The sequence below is a fragment of the Phaethon lepturus genome, unplaced genomic scaffold (genome assembly GCF_000687285.1).
Source record: "Phaethon lepturus isolate BGI_N335 unplaced genomic scaffold, ASM68728v1 scaffold22770, whole genome shotgun sequence".
NCBI classification, from domain to species: Eukaryota; Metazoa; Chordata; class Aves; order Phaethontiformes; family Phaethontidae; genus Phaethon; species Phaethon lepturus.
This window is the reverse complement of record NW_010510127.1, coordinates 14,703-33,215: the sequence shown is the minus strand read 5'-3', so window position 1 is coordinate 33,215 and position 18,513 is coordinate 14,703. Positions and strand designations below refer to the sequence as shown.

Here is an 18,513-nt window from a genome sequence, read left to right as displayed (position 1 = left end):
TCTTAGGGAATGCTCTTTCTTTATAGACCTCATACCAACCCCAAATGTACTGAACACAATTCAGTGTTTAATTTTATTAGACTCCTATTGCCAATTTGTTCCATATTAATAGCGTTCACTTAAGACAGGATTCACTTGAACATTTTCTTGTTTACACCATGTATTGTCTAGAATGAGTGACTTTTTATGCATGATTGGAGAGGAAGGATCCACCATGAACCACTGAGCTCTCGAGTCTCAAGCTGTTTATATAAATTCTGAAATTAGCAGTGCCAGCTCACGACTGAGTAGTACTGGTTCATTCCTTCAAATTACTTACTGGAAATTTTGAACAGTAAACTTTTCCTACCTGAAGATATACCTGTACCAAAAAAACCCACCTGTAGTGTATACTTGTAATGGCAGAGAAGTTTTTAGTAGTACAGCTTTTGCCAGATCCCTCGCTGCAATGCATTTTACCATCAAGACAAATTTTTTTAACCACTGTAACCCTAGCCTGCATCAGGGCTTCTGCCAACCTAGCTATGCAAGTAAAAAAAAGTTATTTTTCTACCTGACATTTTTGTGAATGTGTTGGTTTTAAAAGTAGATCAAATATGCAAACCAAACAAAATGTGTACAATACCTAGTAGATAAGATAAGGATGCTACAGAATTTTCATTGTTTGTAATTCACAAAACTCTGAGATGTTGCTCATGTGAATCCTCGATTCCCTTGCAAGCAGTAATGTGAAATTCATGGTAATATAATCACAGAATCACTAAGGTTGGAAAGGACCTTCAAGATCATCAAGTCCAACCATTAATCCAGTGCCACCATGTTCCCTAAACCATGTCCTGAAGCACCACATCCACACGTTTCTTGAACACTTCCAGAGATGGCGACTCCACCACCTCCCTGGGCAGCCTGTTCCAATGCCTGACCACCCTCTCGGTGAAGAAATTTTTCCTAATATCCAATCTAAACCTCCCCTGGTGCAACTTGAGGCCATTTCCTGTTGTCCTATCGCTGGTTACTTGGGAGAAGAGACCAACACCCACCTCACCACAATCCCCTTTCAGGTAGTTGTAGAGAGCAATAAGGTCTCCTCTCAGCCTCCTCTTCTCCAGGAGGAGAGTTCTTCCCCAGTTCCCTCAGCCGCTCCTCATAAGACTTGTTCTCCAGACCCCTCACCAGCTTCGTTGCCCTTCTCTGGACACGCTCCAGCACCTCAACAACCTTCTTGTAGTGAGGGGCCCAAAACTGAACACAGGATTCGAGGTGCGGCCTCACCAGTGCCGAGTACAGGGGCACAATCACTTCCCTACTCCTGCTGGCCACACTAGTGCTGATACAGGCCAGGACACTGTTGGCCTTCTTGGCCACCTGGGCACACTGCCGGCTCATGTTCAGCCGGCTGTCAGCCAGCACCCCCAGGTCCCTTTCCGCCGGGCAGCTCTCCAGCCACTCCTCCCCAAGCCTGTAGCGTTGCATGGGGTTGTTGTGACCCAAGTGCAGGACCCAGCACTTGGCCTTATTGAACCTCATACAAGTAACCTCAGCCCATCGATCCAGCCTGTCCAGATCCCTCTGCAGAGCCCTCCTGCCCTCGAGCAGATCAACACTTCCACCCAACTTGGTGTCATCTACAAACTCAATTCCCTCATCCAGACCATCAATAAAGATATTGAATAAAACCGTTGGTTTTCACCCTATTCAATACTATTTTCTCCTTTTAATTAAAAAATAACATTCACCTGGGGCAAGTCAAAGAGAAAGAGAGGCTAAGCTTCTCTTAATAATGTCTTTCCAGGTAATTAGACTACAGTTGATTTAGGAGAAACGTGCAGAAACTGATGTTCTGTTTCAAACACCAAGCACTTGACCTTTAAAAGTATATGATTATATGCTTCCATTTGTGACATACTGTTTCATTGCTGCTCCATAGGTACAAAAACAACGTGCCCATCAATGTACAGACTCACCCTGGCAAGTATATAATTGAAAGTCGATATGGGCTGCACTCACTGGAGATTAGCACGTAAGGGAATACTATATATTTTAACAAATAGTTTAAGATGAAATGTTGCTATAGATTGAGACCTGCAAAATGTGAACATAATGTCTCGGGGATATAAGAGAGATCAAGTTTGTAGAGCTGAAGTGAACGCTATATACTAAATGTTGAAGTGGTTCTGTTTTTCCTCAGGAGAGGATATGCAATTTACCTAAGTGAGTAATTTATCTGGATTATTATTCTATTTATGGCTGAATCAGAAACATGTGGGACATTTGTGATTACTTTTTCCATTTGTCTGAGGCATGAGTACAGTTAAACATGAGAAAAATCTAGTTCAGTGTAAAAATATGTGTTAACTGTTTTTCAAATATAGCAAAGCTCCTAGCTCTTACTGGAATGCGGAATGGAAATGAGATGTCCTCACTTACACACAAGAAAGATCTTTAATAGTACTCATCCTCCAAATGAGAAATTTTTGCAGTAATTTTGTATTTAAAAAACATTGAAAACATGGGACCTAACCATCTAATTTGACAATCAGCAACATTCTCGATTTGACAATTTAGATACTGGTAGGTGCCCTTTGAAAATATTTTCTGATATTTGCCATTTCTACAGCTTCCACATTAGGCATCTCTCCATAGGAGACAGTAAATTAGAGATAACTTAGAGATAATTTAGCTAAATATTACCAGATAGTTTTCCCTGCTTCCATTGTATTCTCAATTTCAAATCTGCAAGTGATGTTTGAAAAGAGGCATGTATTCCAAACACTGGATTTTTAACACTCAGAAAAACTTAATGGCTACAATCAGTCCAGCATCCAGTGTGTCTGTCTCCCAACCTTTTTCTTGTTTATAGATTTTTTTGCAGGTTTCTGAGGGTTTTTTTGATCTAAAACATAGGAGAGGGTATGCCAAGGCGTAAACGGATGCCATGCCTAATGATTTCTATCATTTTAGATGCGATTTTGACGACATTGCTCAGTATCGGGCCTCTGCTATGAATGTTAAAGGAGAAATTTCAGCTTATGCTTCCCTGGTGGTAAAGAGTAGGTTTGCAAAATATTTCCTTTGTTTGTTTTCTTTTTTTTTTAAGATGCACATTACCAAGTTCATATCTGTGGCTCAGAGAGCCTTTACCTCTTGGTGATAGTGACTGGAGTTGCTCTTTTTCTGTGTAGGGTACAAAGGAGAAATTGATGCAAGTCTTTTACATGCTGGAACTTCTTCCATGCCTCTGGGTTGTAAGTTGCAATATATGTTTGTTTGATACATCCATTTACAGTTGTGACATCATGACAAATGACTAAGCAGAATATTTTGTAACATTATTTAAAAAGGAAGAAGGTCTGATTTATAAAGATACGGAGCTCTGCAGTTTCAGATGGTGTCAGCCTCACCCGTAGGGGAAAATAGCGTTGCCTTCTGGGTCTATGGCTATTTGCTTATATAAGAAACATGCTTTTAATATTGCCCGTGGAATAAAATCTGTCAGAGGGAGAGACTTCATCTCTTGCAGTATGTAAAACATGGTCTGCAAAAAAGCTAGAGCGTGCATGTGCATAAGCAGAGTAGTTGACTCCATCGTTCTTGTCTGCTGCTGTGCAATTCCAGGTGTGACGAAAATGCATAGAAAGGATCAAATAGCTAGGATGCAATTTGAATATTTTGGATATATCAGGGTAAAAATTGCAGTTTGTTTTACCTGAGACCCTCCCATTTTGAAGTGATTTACAGTATTGTATAGATACTTCCATGATGAGAAATGTTAAGACAATCCACCCACGTATGCCGTGTGTGAAGTGCTGTAGGGCTCCTGTGCATGGAAGCCTTGACAGATGAGACTTATGGACATTTCTTTTATTGTAGCAGCACAAATAGAATCAGCGATACTCTGCTAAAGCATACTAGATGCTATTCATATACCGAAGCTCTGAAATAATAGAAACAAGATTATCTACTAGATTACAAAGTGCAAGGCCATGAGTTTCCGATATAATTTAGGTTTTATCCCGTGGGAATGGGAAAGGAAGACGACGACTTGCATATGTTCATTGATCACAGGAAGACTGTGAGCTACCAGTGTAGGACAGTTGGGGAAAAGGAAAATGTGACACTAAGTTTTATCAGCTGAGCTGTTTTCTAAAGAAACATGGAAGCCCCTGTGCCATGTACTTGCAACACAAGTGTAAGGCACTTAGGATATTCTGTCTGGAATACTGCATAACTCAGGTCACACAGCATCAGAAAAGGTAAATTCAGGAGCAACTACAGAAACGGGCTACTTGAATGCCAGGGGAATGGAGAGCTCATTTTATATTAAGAGCCCCCCCAAAAGGCTTATTTCGCTTATAAAAATGAAGGTTGAGTGGATGCATGACTGCCCTGAGATGAAGCAAAGAGTTAAAACAGGGAAAGAAAAGAGCCATATATGCTAAAGGTACTTGACCTGAACAAATCATTAATCATAAATAGAAGTCTGTTTAAGTTATAAAACAAACCTTATGGTAAAATGATGAAATGCTGGATCTGAAATTTTGGAAATTATGGAATGAAATTCTGCAGGAGCCTCTCCCTGATAAAGTGAACTAGCTGTAAGAACTGGGGTTGTATGAATAAATAAATAGTTGATTCTCTGTGATAGTAAGAAGGGCTTGGATTATTTGACACTGCAATTACCTCTGAATAAGATTGCTAAATATATATTGCTTCTATTTATAACTTAAACTTTACCTGTATTCATAATCATTGTGTAGTTTTGCTTACTAGTCTCATGACAAAAGGTAGGAAAAAATAAAATAAACAGCTGTATTTTTTTTCCCTTATACAGTTGGCGTTACCCCTCATGGCTATGCTTCCAGGTTTGAAATCAGCTTTGTCGACAAGTTTGATGTAGCCTTTGGGAGAGAAGGCGAGACAATGAGTCTGGGATGCACAGTTGTCATCTGTCCTGATATCAAGCGCTTCAAACCAGACATCGAATGGTACAGAAATGGTGAGAATATTTGACAAGAAGAAATATAAACTTCTTTCATGTAAATCTTTGCTTATTTCGGCATGTGTGAGTGTTAAGGTTTGGTCATCACTTTCTCAGATTTCTAAACTAGTATTTTCTCTTTTTCAATTAAAAGTTTTTCAAAATTTAGCATTTTGAAGTGGAACCAGTTAGAAAACAGACAAAGCAATGTAAAAATGTTTTCTAGGGATTTTTTCTGTCTTAAAGCAAAATTTAAATTAGAAGCATTTAAATCAGCTCCAACATTTATGTGGTCCATCTACATAGCCCACATAGCTTTTACTATTTATTTATATGCCAAAACTTTTCTTAAGTAGTTGCACAAATGTGTTATGCAACAGCTGATAAAAAAGTTACACTTTGAAAATGAAAACAAAATTGGCATGACAGCAGAATTAGCTATAATTTATGATCGTCTCTGCAGACTGAAACTTGCATAGTAAGAATGGTTTCTTGTGTATTTCCAATATATCTATTCCCCATATTCAGAATCTATTCCTCAGTAGATCCAACTAGTTCTCATCATGAAATTCTCTAATTTCTAGGTGTTCTTATTACACCATCCAAATGGGTCCAGATGCACTGGAGTGGGGAGCGAGCTTCGTTAACACTGACTCATGCAAACAAGGAAGATGAAGGTCTTTACACTCTACGAGTGGTGATGGGAGACTACTATGAAGAGTACAGCAGTTATGTCTTTGTTCGAGGTAGGATATTGTCTCGTGAACGAAACTCGCTAGAGAAATTAGGAAAAGGCTGGCAAAATCAGTCTCAGCCATTTTAGGTCCTTTTTTTCCAATAAAAAAGAGAATAATTATTTTCTGTTAATAGATTCAATATAGCTTCCAACTGTTATCTTTGGAAAAATTGAACACGTGCCTCAAGCTTTGGTGTCATGTGCTAGAAGACTTCTAAACCACATTGGCATTCTGAGGAGGAAATTTAGGGTATTGATGTAACTTCACTACTCTCTCTCAATTTCAGCCTCAGAAGAGTACTGAACATAAGCCATAAAGAGGAAAAATCTACATAATAACTTAAAAATGTATTTTTGTAACCGTTTTACTGCTAGCTAAACTCCACTGTTTTGATCCAGATTTTGTGCACTATTTGAGGGGTTCTCTCCAACGCACAATGCAGGAAAAAATACAGTGGAAGAGAAATGCAAAGGTCTACACCTGGGGAAGAATAACCTCATGCACCAGTACAGACTGGGGGCTGACTGGCTGAAAAGCCAATTTTCAGAAAAGACCCTGGGGGTCCTGGTGGACACCAAGGTGAACATGAGACAGCAATGTGCACTTGTCACAAAGAAGGACAGAGGCATCCTGGGCTGCATTAGGAAGAACATTGCCAGCAGGTTGAGGAAGTGGTCCTTCCTCTCTGCTCAGCACTGGTGAGACTCATCTGGAATGCTGGGTCCTGTCCTGGGCTTCCTAGTACAAGAGAGACATGGACTCACTGGAGTTTAGTGAAGGGCTGTGAAGATGATTAAAGACTTGGAGCATCTCTCATATGAGGAAAGGGTGCGAGAGGTGGAGCTGTTCAGCCTGAGGGCTGAAGAGAGGACTTAGGGGGAATTTATCCATGGGTACAAATACCTGATGGAGAGGAGTAAAGAAGACAGAGCCAGGCTCTTTTCAGTGGTACCCGGTGCCAGGACAAGAGGCAATGGACACAAATTAAAATACAGGAAAGCCCATTTAACCATAAGAAAGCACTTTTTTTACTGTAAGGGTGGTGGAACACTAGAACACATTAACCAGACAGGCTGTGGAGTTTCCATCCTTGGATATACCCAAAACCAGATTCAACATGGTCCTAGGCAACCAGCTTTAGCTGATCCTGCTTTGAGCCAGGGGTTGGACTACACAATTTCTGGAGTTGTCTACCAATCTCAGCTGTTCTGTGATTCTGCAAAGTAAAGCAGCAAAGCTGACTTTGTAACTGAAATGTAGAATTAAAATGTTAATTCTCTGAGTGTTTTTTGCTTGTACCATGAAAGTCTTCCTTGATTTTCTACTAGGGAAATATTTATTTAAAAGGAGTCATGGTTATCAGGTTACGTGCTGATCCTATATCTGTTCCAGCTGCTAAAAGCAGCTGAAGTATGTAATGCTAATTCAAAAGGCTCTGGAAATTCTTGGCTCTGAGACCGTGCCCAGAATGGCACCGTGTTGCCAAGTTCAGCAGAGCTGTGTGAGATAACAGCCTGCTCAAAAAATATGACTGAAGCAGATGCTTTCATCACCTGAAAAAAGAGTCTACAGAAATGAGCATCTGTGACAAGGAATAGAACTTGTCTTTCTTGCTTTGTATGAAATTGTGCTGCCATATAAATAATCGCCCTCGTTCCTGTTACATCTAGCAACGCAGGTATGTCCTGACTGTGAACCCACTAGCCCTTTCATCAGAGTATCTTTCTAGCCAATTGGTGTGTTTGACAAATCCTAATTAGATTAATCATATTCTATATTCCTACTTAAATGGTGCCCACAGTCTCAGTAGGCTAGTATATTCACTGCTCCTCCTAAATTGTAGGCAAATTTGCTATACGTGTTGTATAGCACGAGCAGTTGTCTTTCTGTGTCACAGGTAGAAACCCCTGTGTATCCGTGGAAGTGAGCAATGCGCTGCTCAGGCTCACAACATCAGGTCTTTAGACGGGCTTAGAGAGCGTGTGTGACCCTTCTGCTGCAGGTACGGGTCAGCATTTGCCAGCAAGCCGTCAGGGACGAAATCGTAGCCTTGCTGGGGCTGATCAGCAGTGCCGGCTCTCCCAGCTACTTCCCAGTTTGCCTTGGAAAAAAAACGTGGTGTCTCATGTTCCGTCAAGTGGCAAATATGGGCAATTAAAACCTTTTGTACCTGTAGACATATTGTTATTACTTTTAATGTTATTTTGTTATATTAACTGGATTGCTTACTCTGTACATTATTGTTTTAAAAATGCATTGAGTTAGCTGTAATTAGAACCTGGACTGAGTAAGTTTGGCGCAGCTTCAAAAGCTCCATGTGATGCTACTCTGCCTATAAGAGAAGACACAGTATAAAGTGTGTGTTTTTTTTTTTTTCCTGGAGACTACTGTTTTACTTAACGAAGCATGCTAAATACTCTTATAAGGCATTTTTTTTCTGAAAGCCAAAAGCATAAAAAATAGGGATTACTGTATATTGTAATACAAAATCCTGTAGTGCCTTGAAACATCAAACCTTTTAAAGAAGTCTGGGGTTTAGATGGAATGTATGAATAACATTTATTAGCAAAATATTTTTTTCTTCAGGTATATACATCTTTATTGTCTAAGGCAGGTCTTCTTTTGAAGTAGTGGGCTTGAAAAATGCTACATGTAATTTTACAAATTGATGTTATTCTGCAGAGAAACAACCTCTCTTTTTTGAAAGTCTTTCATACAATCTTCCTGCAAAGGTTATTTTTCTCTACGTGAAAATTACCCCATCTCAGAAATCAGACTCTGTGTAAACAGCAAAATTCCCAGCACTGTGCTCTGTGTTTTAAAGCTTTAGATATGTCCAGATGCTGAAGTCAAGGCCCTTTGACACCAGCAGTCCCAGATTTTTGATAAACACTTGAAAGGAACAATATGCTCATCCTTATGAAGGTTATATCACAGAATCACAGAATTCTGTGATAAATTATATTCCACAATAATAACGTATGTGTAATATAATTAAAGTTCAAAAGGTTTTAATACCTTTATGGTTCATAGCTAACCAAAACCAAACAATGAAGGATTCTGTGTGGTGATAAGAAATTTAATTCAGTGTTGTATACCCAATGGGTGAATGCTTTTGATTGAGCTATTGCCTGGCTGTAAGGCAAGATATCAGTCTCTTGTCTTATGTAGAATAGCAGGTAAATATATAGTCTGCCAAGTTTTTAGTTCAGCTGTGTCTCTGGCAGCTACCTAACCAGAATGCATATTAGTAATTTTATTTAAAATGCCTAGGTGAATTACATTTACAGTATGCTGTAACATACTAAGCATTTTTAAATGTGACAAACGGAAACCCAAAACCTAGAAAAACACTGGCGATATAAAACCAAATACTTTTTGAAGCCAGTGGTGGAACTTCCTTTTTTTGTCTCAGTAGGAACAGAGTTTAGTCCTAAAGATTAATAACTGGGAAAGAACTGTGGTTCACATCTGGAAACATATGTCTCCATCCTCATAGATGCTGATGCTGAAATCCCCGGAGCCCCTGGCGCACCACTGGACGTGCAGTGCTTAGATGCCAACAAAGATTATGTCATTGTCTCCTGGAAGCAGCCCGCTGTCGATGGAGGAAACTCCATTCTCGGATATTTCATTGACAGGTCAGTGAGCACGCTGGACTGGAGAATTCATTTTTCTGCGCATTCTAACTCAAAAACCTAGAAGCACATTTAAAAGCATGAGATAAAATGGTCACTTGTTATTTTATATATTATCTCAAAGGGACTTGCATTTCTTTTATGCGCTGTTGTTCATATGTAGGTCATATGTAGATTATATGTATGTGTTTTTCTCTGGAACAATAATAGTTGGAAATATTTTTTCAAAATATGAAAACTGAATGCATCACACAGTGGCAAGACTGCAGAGGCTCAGGATTTAGGAAATCCAGTCAGTATTTGGAGACTTGCAACGATCTGCAGAGCTGGTAATATTTGTTTGAATTTCGGTAACAGAATACATCATCAGTAACATGGAGTTCCTGTAAGCATATTCAGATGCATGTAAAAAAATCCCAAACTTATATTTTGTAAGTATCTCACTATATTATGCCATTGTATATACATAAATTATATATGTATAAAAGGAGGGCATTACTTTGTAAAACAAATCTAATGTCAGTACATTTAATTTGAATATAATTTTACTGGTTTGATAACTTATGAGTGTCAGTTGCTGCTGTAACTAGGTAGTGCTAGATCTGAGTTACAGCTCTTTAACATTCATTGAAAAATCCTAAACAGAAGGCAGGACTAAGCTCTGAAAAATAATGTCTCATTTTAAAACTAGGCTACTGAGGGATGTTAGCACTGAGAGTAACTGCAAGACAAATGGCATTTTCCTTTTTCTCATGTGTTCACCTCCTTTATTCTACATTTGCTCCCAAGTTCAAAGCTTTGTTACTGCTCTCCAGTATTTGATCCCACCGAAGGTATTTGGGCACCCAAATATTCAGCCAGGGTAGCCCCTATCTGCCTGAATACTTGAGTGAGCAGGTCACCCAAGGCAGCAGCACTGGTTTGTGCTAACGTTGGAGGTGAAGCTTGGGCATCCTTCACCCCAAGCAGAAACAAGAACCACAAAACCACCCCGAGTGAGAGGTAACAATTCCCAGAAGAGATGCTCACGTGTACCACAGGATCTGGGTAGGCACTGTAACATCTGCGTTGGCAGATATCTCAGCACCAATAAAAAGTCTTTCCCAGTTGCTAGTTCATGTTCCTGTCAACCATGTTGCTGGAATCTGGGAAGCCATCCCCACAGGCTCCTCCTGGCTCCCTGAGACAAAGTCACTGCGGTCCCTCCCTGCTGCGGGTTATCTCTTTTCTTCTGCCAGAAACCATCCTCCTGCCAAGGTGCGAGGCTTAGCAGCGATGGGACCGACACCACCCTGCCGGGTCTTGTCGTGGCCGTGACTGCAGCCACTGCACCGCAGGCTCCCTTGGCAGCCCCAGCGGCGTTTGCAGCAAGGGTCCGGCCAAGAGCCCAACTCCAACCCCGTTCACAGCCAACTGTACGCGGGGCTGGTCACAGAACTCACGACGGAGGCCTCCATGCCCCATGAAGCCCATCGTTTTGCGGGATGTACAGTGGAGCACTGTGCATGACAGATGAACTCGTTGCCTTCTGGCAACTGCAGAGGATACATGTATTTCACGTCCCTTCAAGCATGCTAAATCTGACACTCCCTAGGCATCCTGCAGCATACTTTGCAGGGCTTAAACAGCGAAGTGAGTCCTGCTGGTGTCCCTTCCTCCGTTCAGGAAAGAAGGAGCGCAGCTGTGGGGGATTTAGTGCGTGCCCAGACAGTACTTCAGCCCTGACGCCTTGGTGCAGCTGCTTTGATGTCACCAGTATATAACGCTGCTGAGGAAACTGGTATGGTCCAGCCGGTGAACGCGAACAGATGGTGAAGCTGTAAAGGGGGGTGAGTGCCCCGACTTCGCATTTTTCCCCCCCTTCCCAGCACTGCTCTTGCTGTTTGTATTTTCAGGTGTGAGGTTGGCACCACCCACTGGACCCAGTGCAATGAGACTCCCGTGAAGTTTGCTCGTTTTCCCGTCACTGGTCTGATCGAAGGCCGCTCCTACGTTTTCCGAGTCCGAGCTGTGAACAAAGCCGGCATTAGCCGCCCATCCCGAGTGTCAGAGCCCGTGGCTGCTCTGGACCCTGCTGACAGAGCCAGGCTTAGAGGTAAGCTGTGCTTTCTGCAGGTTGCCTGAGAGGTTTAAGAAGTCACAACTCGGTCAAAAAAGAGTCTGGTTACCTACACGTAAGCCTTCGAAATCCCACTAGAGGGAGCAATGCAAAAACAAAATATCCTTTGGAGACCGCTTTGCCAAGCAGAAATCATCTCGGTGGTCTCTGCACAAGGTGCTCTATCTGCTCAGACGGCTTTGGCTAATTGCCCGAACAGACTTGCTGTTGTTCAGCCAACAAAAATGCTGATCAGATCCTGTGCGTAGTCTCTCTCGGTGCCAGAGGCAAGGGTGGCCGGTTCTGTGTTCATGTGATGGTCAAAGTCTTGCAGTAACTTCAGCACAATACCAGGGTAGCCCAAAAGATTCTAAGCTCTCTGTTTTAAAGTTAATGTTTTCCAAGCCAAGGATACGTTTCCTGAGGCCTGGAAATGCCCTAGACAAAAAGGCTTTGCTGAGGATTTTAACTGAAGTTTGCTTCAAAATCCCCCTCTCTACCCACATGCCAAAATCATATGCCTAAAATCCAATTATTTCTGCTTTTTTCTGAAGTTTTACTATTTGAAATGGCCCAGTGTGAAGGGATATTGTATGCAAAGCTACAGGGCTCTCACGGTCCCAGCTTATATATAATGCTGCAAGCTACAGACTGCAGTCAGATGATCCAGGTTCCCATTCAAAATAAAACCAGAAGGCCAGAGGAAGGAGGTTTGGCACTGCCAGGAAACATTGTGCTCAGACAGACATGTGAAAGCTGAAGCCTGGAGGAGGCCTCTTCTTTTCACTGGGAAGTGTGGAAGCTGTCTCAGGAGATGAAGTCTGGTCTCGGTGGCCTGTTCCCGTTGTATCTCTTCCTCTCGTCCCTCATGATCCTCTTTTCTCCCCACCCGCTCCCTCTCTGCTCACGTCTCCAAACCAGATCAGCCAACATAAGGTAACACACCTGGAGGTGGAGAACAGCATTTGCAAAAAATAATCTCTGAAATTGCATTGACCTGGCTGATGGCTGAATGCTATAACTACAATAACGTGCTAACGTAGAGGCGCTGAGAGAGCCACCTAAATCATATCAAGTGGGTATGTTGAGTCAGGCTGAGCCATTTCTGTTTTGTGACTGTGACCCATGATTTGAAAGCTGGTACTGTGAGGGAAAGTGGTTAAAAAGAGACAAAAAGCAGCCTGCAGGAATTTGGCTGTTCCTCTAATCAGTGAGCTGTTAACCCAAATGAATAGACTATGGAAAATAACACAGTTAATTCTCTGAAAACGACGAGCTGAGTGAGCCAAATACCTCTGCTTGTCACCTAGGTGACTTTAGTGACGTTTCAGGAGGGAATGCATGTTTCAGTGGATTAAATTTTCTAGCTATATTGATTGCTGAGCTGCTGTCAATATTCAAGCTGGTCAGCCTACAACTAGCTTGGGTTACTAGCTTGCTACATGAGCAACAGTCACAGCAGTAACCAAAAACGGAGCTCACGTGAATCTTGCAAATGTTAGTTTTGAACTACAAAAGAGCAAGTTTTCTCATTACTTCTAAAGTTCCTGAAGTCTCCCATTTCTGTGACACCTCTGACATTTATTTCAGGTCACCCTTCTGCTCCCTGGACTGGACAGATTATTGTCACTGAGGAAGAACCTGCAGGTAAACACATCCCTTTTGCTTACAAAAGTCCAATGTGAAGCTGGGTGAGTAATTACGAAAACTCCCAGTGGGTTCAGTGGACTTTGGCACACACCCAAAGTTCGTTGTTCTGAGAGTCACTTGACCTTGAATAACTCCCAACTTGGTTAAGGTGAGGTTTCATTATTCAGCACCTAACAAATAAACATGATTAGAGTTAAAAGAAGGACATTTAAATATTTAGAAGACTTTTAACTCTACATTTAAAAAAAAATCAGGTGCTAAGTTATATTAATACTTCTATATTTTAATTATGGCACTAATTCTGATACAAATATGAAGGAATTAAATCCCAATTCCCTTTCCTATTCTTCTCCCCTGTTCTTCAGAGGGTGTTGTTCCTGGTCCACCTACAGACCTCCAAGTTATTGAAGCCACCAAGAACTATGTTGTGCTTAGCTGGAAACCTCCTGGACAGCGGGGCCATGAGGGTATCATGTACTTTGTGGAAAAGGTAAAATTGGACAAAATCAGAATCATGTTGTGGTACTCTCTCACATTTGTCTTGCCATCTCTTCTGGACTTTTAGTTAACTTTAATTTCCACCTGAGGCTTTCAAACTAGGGCCAGGACTAGAACTTCATCAAGATAAATGTTACTGTAGATTAAGATCAACTAGGAAGAAAAGAAAGATGAGAAATAGGAAAGTAGATGCAGAATGTGTCACACACTGTAATATCCTTTTATGAATTGTGTCATTGACCAAACCTGGAGTACACAACCTGACAAACTTCGTCTATAATGAGAAAGCACAGAGCAAAGTCACATGCTTTTAAAAAAAAGTAAATTATATATATGATATGTGTATAAATATATATTAATATATACATATATATAAAATAAAATCTGTATAAATGAAACTCGTTTGGTGGGACAGATTATTAACATTTTGGATGGAGGCATTCTGCAAGAGTTTCTTGGCATCAGCATTTTCTCTTCCTGTTGCCTTTTCATATTTATCTTCTACATTAACTTTCCATTTGCTTCACCAACTCAACAAACATAAAAAAATTTCTTTTCTAGAACAAAATCAGTTTTAATGTCAGTGTCCTGCTTTTTTGAGATGTTTTTTGCATGGCTGCTAGCCTAGAAAATTCTTCACACCATCACCGTTTTCACTTGTATCTCATGGCTCACAAACTTTTTTATCAATGCTTTTCCCTGTCAGTCTAGAGTTGTCATCCTGGGAGACATAAGTATCTTCTCATTATGTGTTTTTCATCTCTGTTACAAAATTTGATCTAAACAAATGAGTTTCACTTAGCAACAGACTTGGAGAGGGTGAATATATGATTTTTGAGTTTCCATATAAGAAAGCTTTTTAATAACTTGTTGTATGCTGAGTACTGAGCACTAATGTTAAATAGTCAGATAATGTTTTCCTAAGAATTTTAAATCCCTCAGCAACCAGAACTATTACTTGAAATTATCCTTAATGTAAATCATGGGGAAAAATTAATCACTAATAATAATGTTATAAATGATCATGGTATGTAGAGCTTCTAGCCACAGTAATAAAAACATTAATTGCACATGTTAATTTTTTTCTGGAAAATATAGGTAATTTCCTGATTAATTCTGGAAGCCACCCCAAAAGCATTCTCAGGATTAGCACAATAGCATCTAGAAGCAATGTGGTAATGTTAGAGTTTTGTTCTTCGGATGATGTTGAATGTCTGCAGGACTTATTTTGAAAATGGTCCAGAATTGGATGCAGTTAATAACAACATCGCTTCCTTGCAGTGGAGAGGAGTTTAGCTTTGATAATGTACATTTTCTGGAGTAGGTGGACATCTGACTGATTCATAAGCTTTGAAATACGCTCATCCTGTAGAAAGGCCCAAAAAAGGAACATGACTCTCTGTTCTCCATAGCAGACAAGCATTTAGTGGTCCGGGTAGAAAATCTTGTCGGTTAGACACTCAGCTTTCAGAGACTTTTATTCCAAATGCGGTTTCTGGGTTTGACTGCAGTGTGTTGCCGGCACAGAGGACTGGCAAAGGGTGAACACCGAGATCCCTGTGAAGTCTCCTCGCTTTGCAGTTTTTGATTTGGCTGAAGGCAAATCCTACTGCTTCCGAGTTCGCTGTTGCAATTCAGCTGGTATTGGTGAACCGTCAGAAGCAACTGAAGCCACTGTGGTGGACAACAAACTTGGTAAGTGTGTGGTCATATGTAGTAAATTACCTGCATGGTATCTTTTCAGTTTGTGATGTAATTGTTTTGTCTGAAGACAGATAGCTGCCCAGTAACTAATTCAAGTATGAAGAGTAGTCAGCTACTCTTTAGCTGACTCCTAAATTCAGTACCCTTTAGCTAAAATAATTTTGGTTTGATTGTTGAACCTTTAATGTGTTGTCAAATGGCAGATGCAAACCAAGGGAATTAATCCGCAAATAGCAATGCCAAAGAACTGCAGAGGCTGCAAATAGTGAAAGAAAATGAAAACTCAAGGAAGTACAAAAATGTTTTGTTTTACTTAGAGTCTTTATTGAAAATAAGCCCAGACATCAGCAGAGTTCAACCTTTGTCGTTTGCCAAATTAAACAAAAGTGAAGAATTTAATACTTACATGAATGCAGAGACTATTTCCACTGGAAGAAAAGCCAAGACGTTCACCACAGTAAAGCATCAGTAGCTATGTCTACATTAGCAATGTTTCCAAATGGCAATGCAGATTTGAATCCAGTTCCAAGATTGTCTCTGTTTATTTCATATTGGTTGAATTCTCAGAACAGTTTGATGCACATGAACTACATTCTTTAAGACGAGTAAAACAGCTCTTCTTGAAAAACACTTTAGATGCATTTTACTACTTAACACAGGCATTTGTTTCTGACTTATTCTGTGGGCGGCACAAAATCCTTCAGTGCACCTAACACATTTTCCTTTTTAGAAAGCTCCAAATCATGTCTGGTGCAGATGTTCAGCACAAGGGAATAAACTAAATCTAATTTGAAGGAAATACTCATAACCATAGGCATTGGAGACGTGAGGAACCTCACCACCAAAAGCTTGAAACTACTGGTCCTGTCCTGCTGTGTCAGATTACTTGCTTGAAATCAGAGGAGTTTTGGAAGGTTAAATCTGTATTAGTTGTGCTAAAATAATCAAGAACAGAATGTCACTCTTATTTTAGTTGTAAATTTTGACAGGCTGGTCACGACTTTATTTCTGTTTCTCTCCCACAGATATTCCCAAAGCTCCTGGGCGTATTATGCCAACTAGGAATACAGATACCTCAGTTGTTGTCACTTGGACAGAGCCCCCAGATGCTAAGGAGCTGGTTGGGTACTACATTGAGTCAAGTGTAGTTGGATCTGGTCATTGGGAACCATGCAACAACAATCCAGTGAAAGGCACAAGGTAATGGATTTAAAACATGGAAATTATTGTCACTAGTTTTTGACTTACTGGGTATATGTTCTTTCCAGCCATTAGTAGTAGTAGAGTTAATTGCTCTGTGGTAGCCAGCAGGCTGGAATCCCTCTTGCAGGTGAAGTTTATAAGCAGTTGTAAAAACATCTTTCAAACTGTAAGTCTTTTCCAAAAGGAGTTTATAATCAACCTTATATTACAAACAATTAGTCAAGGGGGAGGAAATGTGGACATTGCTAGTGAAGATAAGAGAAGCAGCTCACTGGTTTCAGCTATTGTACAGTCTATCAGTTTGATGAAAAGCAGTACAGTGAGGAATGACTGAAGTTACAAATGTGGAAAACTAAACTGCATAATGTTTGGAATCAAAGTCCTTTGTTTTGGAAAACTGCTGTAAACATTTCTGGACTGTATATCTAAAATGTCAGGAGGAAATGTGGACTATATCATGCTAACAATATTACTTTCTAACTGCTCTTTCATTTGCAATTGTCAAGATATTAATGAACACTTAAATATTGGGTATAAAGTCACATTTCCTACTGACATGAATCTCAGTCTCTAGTCAGAAAAAATAATCAGGATTTAAAACTTTGCAAGCTAAATCAGATTCAGTTTTGTCTGAATAAGGATGTGATCTTCAGAGTCTGAAGAACTGCAGAACTTGATCTCAAGTGGGTTGATGTCAATCCAGAAGCAGTCCCTGCTTGTTATGACTGATTATGCTTATTTGTAATTGCTATTCATGACAACCCTTATTACGGTAAGTAAGTCTCTGCTAAATACTCTTGGACCAACTTTGTTGTTTAGAAAATTGTGAATGCTTAGTATATCAAAAGTACCTAAAACCCCACTGGCTTGAAAATGAGCACAACAATCTCCTTTAAGTATTCTTCTGTGCATTCATATTGCAACAGCTGTGTGTGCAAATATTATATACTTTCACATATACTTCTATGATTCATATTGTGGTTACATCATGTGTTGGCGAAGTTTTGTCCTGTTTGCTTATTTTAAAATACAAAACATGATCTTTATTCTCCATAGAAATAAAAATATTGTTCTGAGTTACTACATATTGTGATGTAACAACACTAGTTAGGTTCCTATCACTGCATTTTAGTCAATGCGATATAATGTATGACGCAGTCAGGCACAGGCTGTCTGTTAACTCTTGACTTTTCTGTTTGAGTCAATCTCAAAGCATTCGCTGTAGCTCATGTTTTGCATTATGCAGTATATTTTGATCTTTTGAAATTTGTTTTCTGTACACATCCTGGTGAAAGCAAATTATTTGGAAAAGTCTGGTAGAATGGGTAGGGAAAAATTCTGGTCTGAAAATTTTGATTCCTTTTTTTTTCCCAAACTAAAATTTTTATTTTGAAATACATTTTGTTTTCCACATTACATGTGCTTCGTACATCATTGCATGATGTCATCATTTTTAGAGCAAGACATGACATTATGAAGTAGAACAAAATAAAAGAAACATGAAATAAAATACATTTAAAATACCTATTAAAAAATAAATGTTTTAAATAAAATGTTTACATTTCCAAACCACAATTTTTCTGAAAGAAATTATTCCTGTCTTGGGAAACTTTGTGTTCTCAGTGTGGACACCAGAGAAAATTTATGAGGTTTTTTATGCAATCATTAGGTAATCCAGTAGAAAAACTATTCTAATAAAGGTTCTTTGCTGGCTTAGATTATTGTGTCATGTATAGAAGCAAGAAAGTGAAATAAAAAATTGGACATTTTTTTTAGCTCTTGTACGATGCCCTATAATTTTCTTGAACAGCGCAATTTTTCAGTTGCAACTGGAAGTGAATTACAGGAACTTGTGCTACAGGTGTCTTTTACTTATGTCATGAATATATTCCACAAGCAAATATAGATCTTATCTCTGGAGATTTTTGCATTGTTTCCATTAGGAAGTATGGATTGTATATACTAGCAGGAGGTAGACCTCTGGTAACACAAACACTTATGTAGTCT

The 18,513-nt window shown here is 39.8% G+C and overlaps 1 protein-coding gene across 1 annotated transcript in view; it reads left to right on the top strand.

Moving 5' to 3' along the window:
* MYOM1 (myomesin 1) overlaps positions 1–18,513 on the top strand; it is a gene marked incomplete at its 3' end in the record, with an annotated part of 48,847 nt that overhangs the window by 18,291 nt on the left and 12,043 nt on the right. Inside the window, 11 exon segments of the mRNA XM_010296108.1 lie at positions 1,928–2,020; positions 2,962–3,050; positions 3,183–3,245; positions 4,832–4,996; positions 5,563–5,724; positions 9,215–9,356; positions 11,249–11,448; positions 13,042–13,098; positions 13,467–13,591; positions 15,111–15,294; positions 16,329–16,503. Coding sequence (XP_010294410.1) covers positions 1,928–2,020; positions 2,962–3,050; positions 3,183–3,245; positions 4,832–4,996; positions 5,563–5,724; positions 9,215–9,356; positions 11,249–11,448; positions 13,042–13,098; positions 13,467–13,591; positions 15,111–15,294; positions 16,329–16,503 — 1,455 coding nt within the window.